At 43.8% G+C, this 12,693-nt stretch overlaps 1 protein-coding gene across 1 annotated transcript in view; it reads right to left on the bottom strand.

Annotated features, from left to right (window-relative positions):
• The window catches only part of LOC120846288 (venom metalloproteinase antarease-like TpachMP_A), a 39,082-nt gene extending 29,971 nt beyond the window's left edge, over positions 1 to 9,111 (bottom strand). Inside the window, exons 1-3 of the mRNA XM_040218001.1 lie at positions 9,066 to 9,111; positions 3,356 to 3,430; positions 953 to 1,074 (exon numbers count right to left, since the gene is read on the bottom strand). Of these exons, the coding sequence (XP_040073935.1) occupies positions 953 to 1,074; positions 3,356 to 3,430; positions 9,066 to 9,111 (243 nt within the window). The remainder of the gene's footprint in view (positions 1 to 952; positions 1,075 to 3,355; positions 3,431 to 9,065) is intronic.
• Between the last annotated feature and the right edge of the window lie 3,582 nt (positions 9,112 to 12,693).

Here is a 12,693-nt window from a genome sequence, read left to right as displayed (position 1 = left end):
GTTCCAGAGCCAATCGTTGCGGTACCCGAAAATCAAAAATATATGATCAGTTCAAGCACCGCTAAAATCCATATTACCTGCTAGAAAAGTATGCAACTGTGCATTTCACGCGTGGCAACCATAATTTCCTTTTTTGCCTTTAGTTTTCAGTAATTATTTTTCGCGTTGCTTATTTCTTGAGCACTATCATTGTTGCAATACTCGACCTTACACAATAATGTTGCTTTAATTTCGGTTTTCAGAGGATAAAATAGTAAGAATTGATCTATGTAATCAAAGGCACTTTCATTCGCATCTTAAAGATGGATAGCTAACGTTTCTCAAATAAAAAGACTTCGAAATAAAGTGCGTCTTGGGATATATTTTTGTTATTAATTCATGGCCTAAATGTGCACTTAAAATTTTATGACCTGTTTTCAGCAATATTTTGATTAAACTTCCGTTTTTACCCAAAGTAACGAGGTTTATCCTTGAATAAAATCGATTGATGGGTGATTTATCTGCAACTTCAGTTTTTTCCCGATTCTTTGCTAGTTATGAAATTCGCAATGCTTAATTTATCATTCAGATAGGTATTTGGCACACGAAGCTACTCTGGTGAGCGAGCTTTACTCACAAGAAAGATGTACACCATAGTTCAAAGCCAGCGTGCAATAATGAATAAGCTCAGAAGCGAAGCTTCGAAAAAAGTAAGGAAATATTTTACGTATGAACCGTAACAATAATTACATTTTTTGTTTAACCTTGCAGGAAAAGTAGACTGAAATCTGATGCCAGAAAAAAACTGAGTAGAGCAAGGTGTTGGATGCCTGCAGCCGAAATTATGAAAATTCCGCAGGTCTATTTAACTTGCATTACTGCTCTTGATGTGGCCTTGTTCAGTTAGCCATCCCACAACAATATCTCTAAAGTTACACTTTAACCTTGTGCAAGGGCGCGTAAATTTACTTACCTTTTTTAAAAACTGTTTCAGATATTCTATCACCTTTTGTTTAGTGTCAAAACGTTTTTTTATGTGTTTATCATAATATATGTAAAGTTCCAGATACGCTGAACCTCCACTAGAGAGTGTGCCTGGAAAAGAATGACAAGTTTGAAATAGGCTTAATGACAGCGACCAGCTCGGTGAACGTTCACATTTAATAAATACGTGAACAACCGGTAAGACGCCAGATTTTGTTTAAACTTCATTACTGAGAAGTCATAATGTAATCTTCAAATACACACCACTAAACAATAAATGTGCAAAAATGAACGCCCAAATCGCTACGTACATTTCACTAAACTGGAGGTTTAGGATACCTCTGTATAATTGAATACACCCAATACGTTTCGCGGCCACTAGTTCAGGGAAGAGATAAAATATTATATACCTTCGGCGTGAATAAATATATTTATGTCCTTTGTATTATCTCGACAGCCCTAAGATGCAAGCTCGCGTTGCACACCTTAACACAGGGTCGATAAAAATATACACATGTTTTAATAGATTAAATAAAAATGTATTGCATTTACATCACATCATCCCAAGAATGGTGCTTTGTCGCCACTCTAGGCAGCTTTGAACATGGCACATTGATTCATCAACCTGCTTGATCTCTAAAAACAGTGTGGAAAAAGCCTCCACCATAAATTCAAATATATCGGAAAGTACAGTTTAATCAAGATAATTTCATTCCTTATCTAAATCCGTATATTATTGTTGTAACGAAAAGCCAATTTACGTTTTAGTTAGTAAGAAAATTTTATTCGCTGCAATATTCCCTAAAATGAAGACGCCAGTCGCCTTGTAATTTACAAACATGGAAACCTCATGAAAACATTATCCGCACATTGTTTATTCTGCTCTCCTAAAGGTCCCAGCCGATTTATTTTCTATCAACTTTGTAGAAACGGTGCCGCTGTTACCAAGACCTCTGCGGCCGGCTCCATATGGAATATAAGGGGTGCCTAGGCCATTCATTTCTGCTTTGAACTTTTAGCGCCAAGAAAAAAAAAATGTCCTTAATAATGTTCAATTGTGCCCTTTGAACTCAAGCACAGTTGGCGATTCACCTATTGAGAATTTTATAAGCGCTGAAGGCTTCGGTATGGTCTTATAATAAAGACAAAAAGTCTTAAAGACAAAAGGATGAAATATGAACCCTACATGTTCATCTCTATTTGTTGGCCTCTAACTCTCTATGTCGGTCTATGTGACTGTGCATGTACGCATAATTATCTTTATTTGACCAATGAAGTAGTAAGTAGTGGGTTCAACGCTCCAATTTGCTCAGAGCATGAACAGAACGTGCGAAATTATTTTAGTCGTGCGAAGTGCACTGTAGAAAACGCTACTATGAAAATATCCTGTTTTATTGGGAAAGTCATGTCTGATATAATAGGCGTCAACCACCTTAAGGTACAGTGGCTGTGAGGTTGAACTAACTAAGGCGCATACTTCTGCAGAAGGTAGATATACCGTTTTTCGCTCTGCTTAGCAATCTCCTTCTATGCCAACAAGACTGCAGAATAGCTGCATGCTGTTGATGTGTTGTTCCGGGGGTTATTCCACCGCGCCTGCGCCCGCTCGTAGACAAAATTAAGCATGGTCATCGCGTACCTTGAAAATTTCACGGTGTGTATTTTGCCCTCCACTATGTGCTTTTATTGCGAAAAGCTTTAACTGAACCGCGTAGCAAACCAGCGTTATGAGCTTTTGAAGCAGCACGAAACGGCACTTAAACTGCCCTGTCCCAATGCAGCGAACCCTATCATCTGTAGCAGCGATTTGGTAGATAGGCCTCCATTGGCTGTCGCGCGTCCTAGTTTCAAGGAACGAGGCTCCCATTGGCTGCCACACGGCGTAGTTCCAAGGAACGCCACCCCACAGAGATCCCTCTCCAAGGCGGCGCAGCGGCCCGGCCGCCGGTAAGAGGGACCGGTTGGTCGCAGAGCCAGCAGAGCCTGGCCGGGCAGACTACGGAGAGGCTGCACGGCCGAACTCAGCGCGGAGAGGCCACTTCACGAGAACGCGTGCTCGGTCGTCGGCCGCAGCCTCGGCAGTAGTGAAACGTTGCCGTCTACGCCAATATGCATGCCGCAGACGAGCTATGGGAGCGAAGACCGACATTCATGCAATCGCATTCACAGTTGATAAGAAGCGCTTTGATGTCCTCGCACTTTATTGCTCAAAATTCATGTTGTAAGACAAGAAGTCTTGAAAAACACATTCTTCTTTGGGTTTTTAATACCCGCACACCTCTATCTTCCTATATTTCGTAAACAGTGAATTAACATTAGTTAAACAATTATTACCCACGTCATTAACTATCAGTGACCAATAGAAAAATTGAGGTTTCAAATAAATGCATACCTGAGTCACGCGCCATAACTGCGCTTCCATCCGGGCTTTTTGAGTCTACTTCGGATTGTCCTTTCAGCGACGTAGCTGAAAAAATATTGGGGTGTCTCAGTAAATGACCCCTTGCTGCCAGTCATCCGCAAAAAAACAAATAATATTGAATATAAAACACAAACTTGAACAGCAAAACATCGTATTACACCAGAGAAAGCGCTATGTATTTCTTTTCTTTATTTCTTTTTCATTAATGAGGGGGAAAGTAAATTTAACATAGAATTTTTATGGGCCAGTTTTAAGGAAACGTGAGAAAATGTTTTAATTAAATATCGCATCTATCTTTTTATTAAGACAATGCGCGATATACAATACAACATGTTGGGGATGCCCCGCTTTGGAAGAGTACACCGCTTATAAACTGTGACAGCTTAAAGGTATACTACAGCGAAATTTCGGCGCTTAGTTTTTGGTCTATGCGTGTTCAAAGGAGCAGTATCCATCGGACACACCAAAATGTTGTTAAAAAAGACACGAACAGCAATTTTAAAACAAATTAACCGGTTAGAAAACAGCACCTGGTGAATGTCGCTAAAGCCTCCTTTGAAATGCCAGGTCTAGAACTATACATGCTTTGAACCTAACGTCCTCCCGACAGCTCTACGGCCAGCACAATAGAAAATAGGATGGAGGATCTCCCCACTAAACGGTACACTCTTTTGTGTGTCCCAGATATCTCTATTTTCTTTATACAAGATTAAAGAAGATTAACCCTTTACTCAAAGTTTACACAAAAGCAGCTTTGCGGTTAGTTGCGGTGGCCCGATTGCTGGCGTGCTTCGACCGCTTCGGTGGCTGGAACAGGTCCGCGAACCCTTTGGGGTCCGCGAAGGCACTCTAGGGGTCCACGAAGCCCAGCCTCATCAGTCAAGTCCGGCAACAAAAGTTGGTCTTTTCTTAGATTGAGACGAAACGTTGCAATTTTCGGGTGAGTTTTCTCGTGTATATGTCAATAAGAGAAGTCTACTTTACGCTACCACTTAGTTATATCCATTTATTAAATCACTGCCTTAATTAAGCTATACTTTCCCTTCCTCCCCACTTGTACCTTGCTACTAATAATAAATAAGGGAACTAACAAATACATTTTTCGACAAGTTCGATCCGGAATTTGCTAGATTTTCAATCCATTCCTTACTTCAAATGTGTGTAACATATTATATTAACATGCAATAATGACTATAAAATATTGCATTTGTATTAATTTGCCAAAAATCGTCAAGGTGACACAGTTCAACGTTATTAAAAATTATTGAAACCTATAAAATATTTTTTTTAATTTATTAAGACTAATAAACCCTATGTGATGATGTGACTCAATGTGGAAAAGAAGAAGTGCAAGTCAACCCATGGATCGGCCCAGAGGGTGAAAGGAAGATGACGAAGAAGGGAAGTTTTGAGAGTGCGTGCAGAGAGCGCGTGAAAGGACTGGCCGAAGAGAACGTGCAGAGAGCGGAACGACACCATCGGCCAGGGCAATCGGCGGCCTCCTACTGCCTGACCAGCAGCCTGTTCCAGCGAGGGCAGCGCATAGAAACCTACGCTGCCCGGCTTCCTACTGCGCGAGCACTGGTTGCGGTGACTCTTGGGGCCGCCGACGGAAGCCAACCGCTCCCGCTCCTGACTTCCAGCCACAACCGTGGGCCGACAACGACAGCACAAGACACACTGCTGCACAGGGACTCAAAGACATGGTGACTGATGCGTTTTCCTTTCTTTCATTTCTTTAACTAAGTTTTCCTTTTTTTTTGTATAAGCATATGAACTCTTTGATTTTTTTGTAAATACAAGCTTTTATGAAAAACGAAGGACATTGTATCTTGTCGAATATTAACCACAAAGAACCTCGCAACAATTAACTGGCGTCCGCGACAGGACAAGATATTCTGTTCCTTCGTTTTTCTACGTATCAATAATTAATCAGAATGGAGGTTAAAGAGTTAATGTCTTTGGGCACTGAGTTGGGACTGGCAGGAGCGGAGTTGAGGTCTTGGGTGGACGAGGAGCGAGCACGCCAACGAGAAGAGAGGGCTGCTGAGAGGGAAGCACAGCGCCTCAAGGCAGAAAGTGAGCAACGCATTATCGAATTAAAGATTCGTCTTGCAGAGGCTAGCGCAACCGAGATAGGACAAACAGATGGCAGTGAAGGGTCACGTCGCGCATCTATATCGCTATCTCCTAGTCCTCACAAGCTTATGCCTCCCTTCGATGACAAAAGGGACGATCTCGACTCGTATTTGAGGAGATTTGAGCGTGTAGCGCAGGGGCAAGATTGGCCGCAAGAGAAGTGGGCGACTGCTCTAAGCATGTGCCTGGTTGGCCCAGCTCTGGAAGTCATAAGTAGGATGTCGCCTGAAGACTTTTTGGATTATGATAGAGTGAAGAGGGCTTTGCTCCAGCGGTTCCGTTACACGGCAAAGGGGTACCGCGAGAAATTTAGAGAGAGCAAGCCGTTAGACGGAGAGACAGGGAGCCAGTTTGCTGCAAGACTAGAAGGGTTCTTCGACCGCTGAGTCAGTATGAACGCATGCCCAAAAACGTATGAGGGGATTCGGGACCAGATGGTCGGGAAGCAATTTCTTCAGAATTGTCATCCGAGGCTCGCGGTCTTCTTAAAGGAAAGAAGCTGTAAGACCGTCTCGGCGTTGGCTGAAATGGCGGACCACTTCCTGGAGGCGCAGAGCCAGCCTAATCTGGCCAATTTCAGGAGGGAGGCAAAAGTAGCCTTAGATTCTCTGAAGGAAGATGCGCAGGGCAGCAAACCCGCTCCAAAGATAAAATGTTTCTTGTGTGGTAAGTCGGGCCACAAGGCAGCAGATTGCCAATCGAAGCCAGAAACACGCGTATTCTGTCAAGTGTGTCAGAGGTCAGGCCACGAGTCCAGATCATGTCCACAAGGAAAAAACGGAAAGTCAGAAGTTTGATGTTTCGTAAAACCCGATGAGTAGCCTGTTGGTAAGACGGACGCGTTCTCACGGGGAAGGAAGAAAATCACAAGAAACGCCTTCAGAACGCCCACCATGAATATGACTGAAAAGGCGAGACCAATTCTGTCGGAATTTATGCCAATCACAGATGGGATTTTGAACGGCAAAGTAGTAAAGGTGTGGAGAGACACCGGGAGTAACACCGTGATAGTGCGCCGGGAACTGGTCGCATCTGAATATTTTACTGGCAAAGTCAGTCCCGTATTTTTAGTGGACGGGACGTGTCTGATGTTGCCAGAGGCAAACATTCGCCTTGTGTCGCCGTTCCTAACAGGACAGGTAACTGTCAAATGTATGAACCATCCTCTGTATGACGTTATTGTGGGGAATATTCATGGAGCAGAAGATTCGACCGAACAAACCCTGAAGGAGGTGTCTGACGCGGAAGGTGAAATCGTCGCTGCCGTCGACGGTAGTATGCCGAGTAGGTTAAACCAACTTAGTAACGGCGGGAGTGCCAGGGAACGGGGGGGACCTGCGGCTCTCGCAGTGGAGTGACATCGACGCCAAGGGGCACTTGAAAAGCAGGTCAACCACTCACGAACAGTACCTGGAGAAGGAGAAGCTGCTGCAGCAGGTCTTCGACATGAAGAAGCCGGTGTACCCCAAGCCCCGCAGAGTGCTCTACCCGAGGCCGCGCCTCAAAAAGAGGGACCCTGAGGCCCAAGCAGTGGTTTCGCCACTGGGCCCGACCGATAACTACCCCGTGCCGCAGATAGATCCTCATGACAGCGTCCCGACCGAGTTCATCATGGGCTACAGCCTGGCAGGAGCCGACCCTTCCGTCTCGCCCGGAGAGGACACCATAGAGCACGGAAATGGAAAGGCCAAGACGAAGTGTCAGGATGGACGGCAGGAGTTCCTTGAAAGGCAAGTGGACCGGGAACAAATGATCCAGGAAAAAGAACTGCACCTTGAGGAGCGAAGGCTCAAGCTCGACGAAGAGCAGCTAGCCTTTGAGAGGACCAAGTTTGAAGCAGAGATGACGGTCAAGGTCAAAAGGCTAGACATGGAGGAGGAGGAGCGCAGGATACGCGACGGCACAGACAAGATGCACCTGGAGCTCATGAAGAAGATGTTCGACGAACTGGTCCAGAAGGCCTTGTGATTGAGAACTGCCAGGAAATTCTTCGTCGCGTATGAGGTGCTTTGGTACGATGGTGGGCATTATCACCGAGCGTTAGAAGAAGCGTAGTGGATTCAAATGATTCTTCATTACGATTCATTCATTACGATTGAGAGGAGTGCAAAGTAGAATGAACTGCAATAATTTATCGTTAGAATTTGTTTCTAGTAATATACCTCGGGTTATGCATTTTTGGGAGCGTATTTGCAAGGAAATTGAAGAACGTATGGAGACATTAAAGCAGTTTTTTGAGAGAATGCGACAAGCCGGTATTACAGTAAACCCATGAAGTGCGAAGTCGGTATGAGGACAATAACATTCCTGGGTCATGGTCTGGGTAATAGAGAAGTTTCGTGTGTATTGATATGGAACGCATTTTGTTGTTCAGGCGACCCACCATCCTTTACAATATCGAAACAAGAAGAAACAACTTAACAGCCGAGTGTTACGCTGGGGTCTGATGCCTCAAGAGTACTCGTTTCGCGTGGAGTACATTTAAAGAAGTGAGAATGTGGGTGCGGGTTTTCTTATTAGGCTGCAATGGACTTGCGCACATCATCATGGTCTTTGTTTTTTTTGTGTATGTAATTTCTTTTGGTACTTAAAAAAACTTAAAGGGGGGATTCTTGTGATGATGTGACTCAATGTGGAAAAGAAGAAGTGCAAGTCAACCCATGGATCGGCCCAGAGGGAGAAAGGAAGATGACGAAGAAGGGAAGTTTTGAGAGTGCGTGCAGAGAGCGCGTGAAAGGACTGGCCGAAGAGAACGTGCAGAGAGCGGAACGACACCATCGGCCAGGGCAATCGGCGGCCTCCTACTGCCTGACCAGCAGCCTGTTCCAGCGAGGGCAGCGCATAGAAACCTACGCTGCCCGGCTTCCTACTGCGCGAGCACTGGTTGCGGTGACTCTTGGGGCCGCCGACGGAAGCCAACCGCTCCCGCTCCTGATTTCCAGCCACAACCGTGGGCCGACAACGACAGCACAAGACACACTGCTGCACAGGGACTCAAAGACATGGTGACTGATGCGTTTTACTTTCTTTCATTTCTTTAACAAAGTTTTCCTTTTTTTGTATAAGCATATGAACTCTTTGATTTTTTGTAAATACAAGCTTTTATGAAAAACGAAGGACATTGTATCTTGTCGATTATTAACCACAAAGAACCTCGCAACACCCTATTTCAGGAAAGTCGCAAATAAGTCCCAGTGCTTTGTTTTTTGCTCTGTCATTTCAATGGTTAATAACTCGAAAGCAAAAGAATAAGCAAAGCTTGCCGATCGCGCTCCCTTTTATTTCAAGAATGCTACCGAAAAATATAGTTTTCGGTGAAAATAAATATTTGACATAAAATTCGTGCATGAATTGAGATGAAAACTGCTTGTTATAGTCTTCAAGAGACAATAAGTTCTCAATACTGACTGTTGAAACCGGCGTACGCATCAGGTGACTCAAAAGGTTTCAGTTTTCTACTTGAGAAACCGGAGAGAAACCGGAGTAAGAAACAGATGGAAAAAAAAAGAAGTTAATAGTGTAGCTCGGGCAAAAGACTTACCGTACGCCACGAAGCAAAGTACGAGGAATACTTTCAGCAGAACCATGATCCCTGTTCTCTTCCCCTCAACGTTATAACCAAGACAGTTTTCGGGCCGTATTTATACTTATTTATTATTTGGCATCATTCGACTAAATAAAGAAAAGAAAGAAATGTTTCTGGCTCGTAATTTTCGATTATTGGCGCGGCCTTACACAGTTAAAGGTCACTGTTGCGTAGGTTTCTTATTTACTCCTTTTGGTGTGCCCTTTCCATGATAAGGTTGCAGGTTCTCTTGAGAGTGTAAGATCACACGATTGTTGTGCAAAGAACAGCCGGATCTTCGAAATACGGCAGAAAAATATTGATAAAGGTCAAAAATGAAAAGGACAGGCCTTTTATCTAGAAAATATAGAGGCAAGACATCTGAAAGCCGTAGGCGCCTCGTGTCTTATACGTGTGACAACTTTGTTTCCACTTGTTTACTCTTCAGAAGGTCACAATGGACGTGCAGCAGTTTGTTTTTCATTTAGATTTATAACATAAATGCTGCAAAAATTTCAGTCTTCAAAAAAAAAAAAAAAATTGCCCCGAGGGTACGTCAATTCTAAAAATCGAAATGTAATTTTGAAAAACAAACCGAAAATCGCGTGACATTTGGATAAAAAAAAATAGTTCCCTGCGGTTAAACAAACCAAGAGTAAGGCATTTATTCCGCAAAAAGCGCAAAAACAATAAAAAAAAAAACAGCTTATGGTTTTGTCAATTATTTTCCCTTTCTTTAAAAAAATGGCGTGGAACAAATTTGGCATGTTCCAGATTTTGCGCGATTTCGGTTGCTTATGTGCAAATGCGACTAAAGAGCTGAAACATGCACAAAACACGAATCAAGCAAAGCTTGTACCATGCTATACATGGCTTGGGCGTGACGTCAACGCACCCATGCTGGTATCCAGGCACGTAGCCAGGGGAGGGGGAAAAGGGCGGCCGTGGGGCCCGCCCCCCCCTCCCCCCCTCCCCTTCCCTCCCTCCCGAAACAAAGTCTTGGTTACGTGCCTGCTGGAATCATTTACACTTGTTCTTTTCAAGAAAACAGTTTTGACGGTGCAAATTGCATGCTGCAGGAAGAACGCTATCAGCAACAAGGCCACGCCAATGGCCGATATTGTGAGCTCGGTGCAAGTCATGTGTTACTTATTTGAAAAGAAGGGCGTCCGTCGTACCTAAACCCGACAAAGTTTTCGTTGAAAGCTTATTTGCAAATTCTGTGCATTATATATCCCCGCATGATATCTATGAAATAACCGTGCGGCCCATTATGTTCACCTGAGAAAAGAAATCTTGCATGCAGAATGCGTAGTCCTTAAGGTTTTGTGTTGTCGGTTTTTTTTTTTCAAATTTGAGGTATTTCGTGGTATATTTTAACACGATTAGCTTTTAAAGGGCACTTTTCGTTTATAGTTTTGATTTTGGGATAACGACACTTTTTAGCGCAGTCAGCGTCCATGAATTACAAGGTGTTTTTTTTTTTGTTTTTTCTGGGTACTGCGCGTAGTTTTAAGGCGCGTTCACATCGGCGATATGGAGCAGCAGCGGGATGCGATATAGCGATGAGCGAGTTGCGCATGGTTGTTTCCTGAAAACTCTCGCTCTGAAGTCCTCGGTTTAGCTCAGCCGCTCCGCGACTAGGTCGCATTGCAAAAGTTCGGGTCAACTAGCAGGCTGCTCGAATCGCGTCGCTTTTTTCCCGCGATGGTCGCTTTTGCGATGAAGGTTATCGCGCGACTACATTGCATCGCGGGTGTGAACGCGCCTTTAAAGACAGAGACGCCTCAAAGTTTTGTTTGGGGCGTGGTCGACAAAACCGAAACTGTCCACCCGAGGAGACGTCAACACTGGAAATCAGCCGCAAGGCGGACGTGACGTGGTGGCCGTTCTCGCCCATGCCTTGTTCCCGTGCAACGAGTACGCGATCCAAGCGGTACCTACCTCTGTTGCGCTAGCCGTTCTTGGGCAGTAGCTACTAGAAACGCAGGACCGGTAACTAGTTATGAATAAAATAGCGCAAAACAACAAGGAAGGAAGGGCGAGGTAGACAGGAAGGGCGCTGCCTCGTACTTCCTTCCTTGTTGTTTTGCGCCCATACACGTTTTGTGCACCTGACACCCGCCCGGTCGGTGTCGGGGGCACAAAAGTTGTATGGCCGCATGCCTTTCCCTGAATACCTGCGCACCGGACGGCACTGTGAAATAAAGTGCAATACAATACAACACAATACAATAGCCTTATCTTATTGCGTTAAGTAGTTACTTTTTTCAGTAACTTGTAGCTTAACTCATTACAGCTTAGTGAAAAGAACTTCTTAACTCTTAAAAAAAGGAGTAGTACATCGTTCTTTTGTTGGACAAAATTAATTTCGGTGAGAGTGACCCCCTAAAACGGCAAAACCCCGGTTTGGTCCCTTCCGTTTCTTTTAGTCCCTTTGCATCGATCCCTTTAGGTCGAAGTTATGAACCGTTAAAATGGGTGCTTTTCATCTCTACGGCAGGGCATCACGGACTAAGTTTTACTCTTCAGGGGATTAATTACGGTTCCCTTAGCGCCGTCGTGTCAACAATCGAGGGAGTGACTTTGATCTTTTTAAGGATCAACAGTGCTACCTTTGGGGATTCATTTTGTTACTTAAAGGGATGATACTTATAGTGACGGGGAAGTAACTTTCGTCCCTTTGAGAAACAATTATTGACACTTTTAGAGATAAGTTTTACAGAATTTATGGAGTAACCTTCGTCCCTTTAAAGATCATTGTTAACACTTTTAGAGATGAATATTACAGTAATAAGACAGTAACTTTCATCCCTTTGTGGACAAATTTTGACACATTGAGAGACGAAGTTTCTAGTGGCGAGACCCTTAAGCTGTGAATGGGAGTGAAAGGTTTGCGGCATTGAATGGCTTCCTGTTCTGAAAAGGCAGATTGTGCAAGTTCTCTGAAGAGCTATCTCTTCTGAAAAGTTGCGCGAACCGTCTTCTCAGAACGGGAAAGTATTCAACACCGCAGACCTTTCACTCCCGTTCATAGCTAAAAGGTGAATATATTGGAGTACATCTGAAAAGTCGCACGCCTTTATTTGCAGACAACAACGCTGTGTTTTCAAACAAGCAGCGTCATGTCCTACCCCGATCTAAATGGTAATGATGCCCGCGAACACTGAAAATATTCAGGCAACACTAGTAGAATTTAGAGACAGGTTTTAACAGCCAACATCACTGTTTTACGAAAAACGTTGCAGCAGCAATCTGTAGACAAAAGTTAGTACTTTCACTATGGAAATATATTTATTCTGGAACTACATAACAGAGGAAATAAAAACAATTTCACATAACAAGAAAGTATACAAAAGAAAATACTGCTCTTTGGCACTAAAGTGCTTGGCAATATTTAACAACATGACTTGCATATATAGGTGTGTTCAATGGTTCTTAGTGCTGCGGAAGGACCCCGACGAATTTGTGCCTGCACATTAAATGCTTAAGCTTTCACTGAATGCGCATGTTACCTGTTTAAATTGTATGGATTTCGCCTCCTTTCTGTAAAAAAATGAGACCAACTTGCCAGGGCCAGTGGTTGACCGTTTTGTAAACAACA

This window comes from Ixodes scapularis, unplaced genomic scaffold, assembly GCF_016920785.2.
Source record: "Ixodes scapularis isolate PalLabHiFi unplaced genomic scaffold, ASM1692078v2 PGA_scaffold4__175_contigs__length_147842914, whole genome shotgun sequence".
In the NCBI taxonomy this organism is placed as follows: Eukaryota; Metazoa; Arthropoda; class Arachnida; order Ixodida; family Ixodidae; genus Ixodes; species Ixodes scapularis.
Note: the sequence above shows the minus strand (reverse complement) of the source record. Positions and strands in the feature narration are given on the sequence as shown.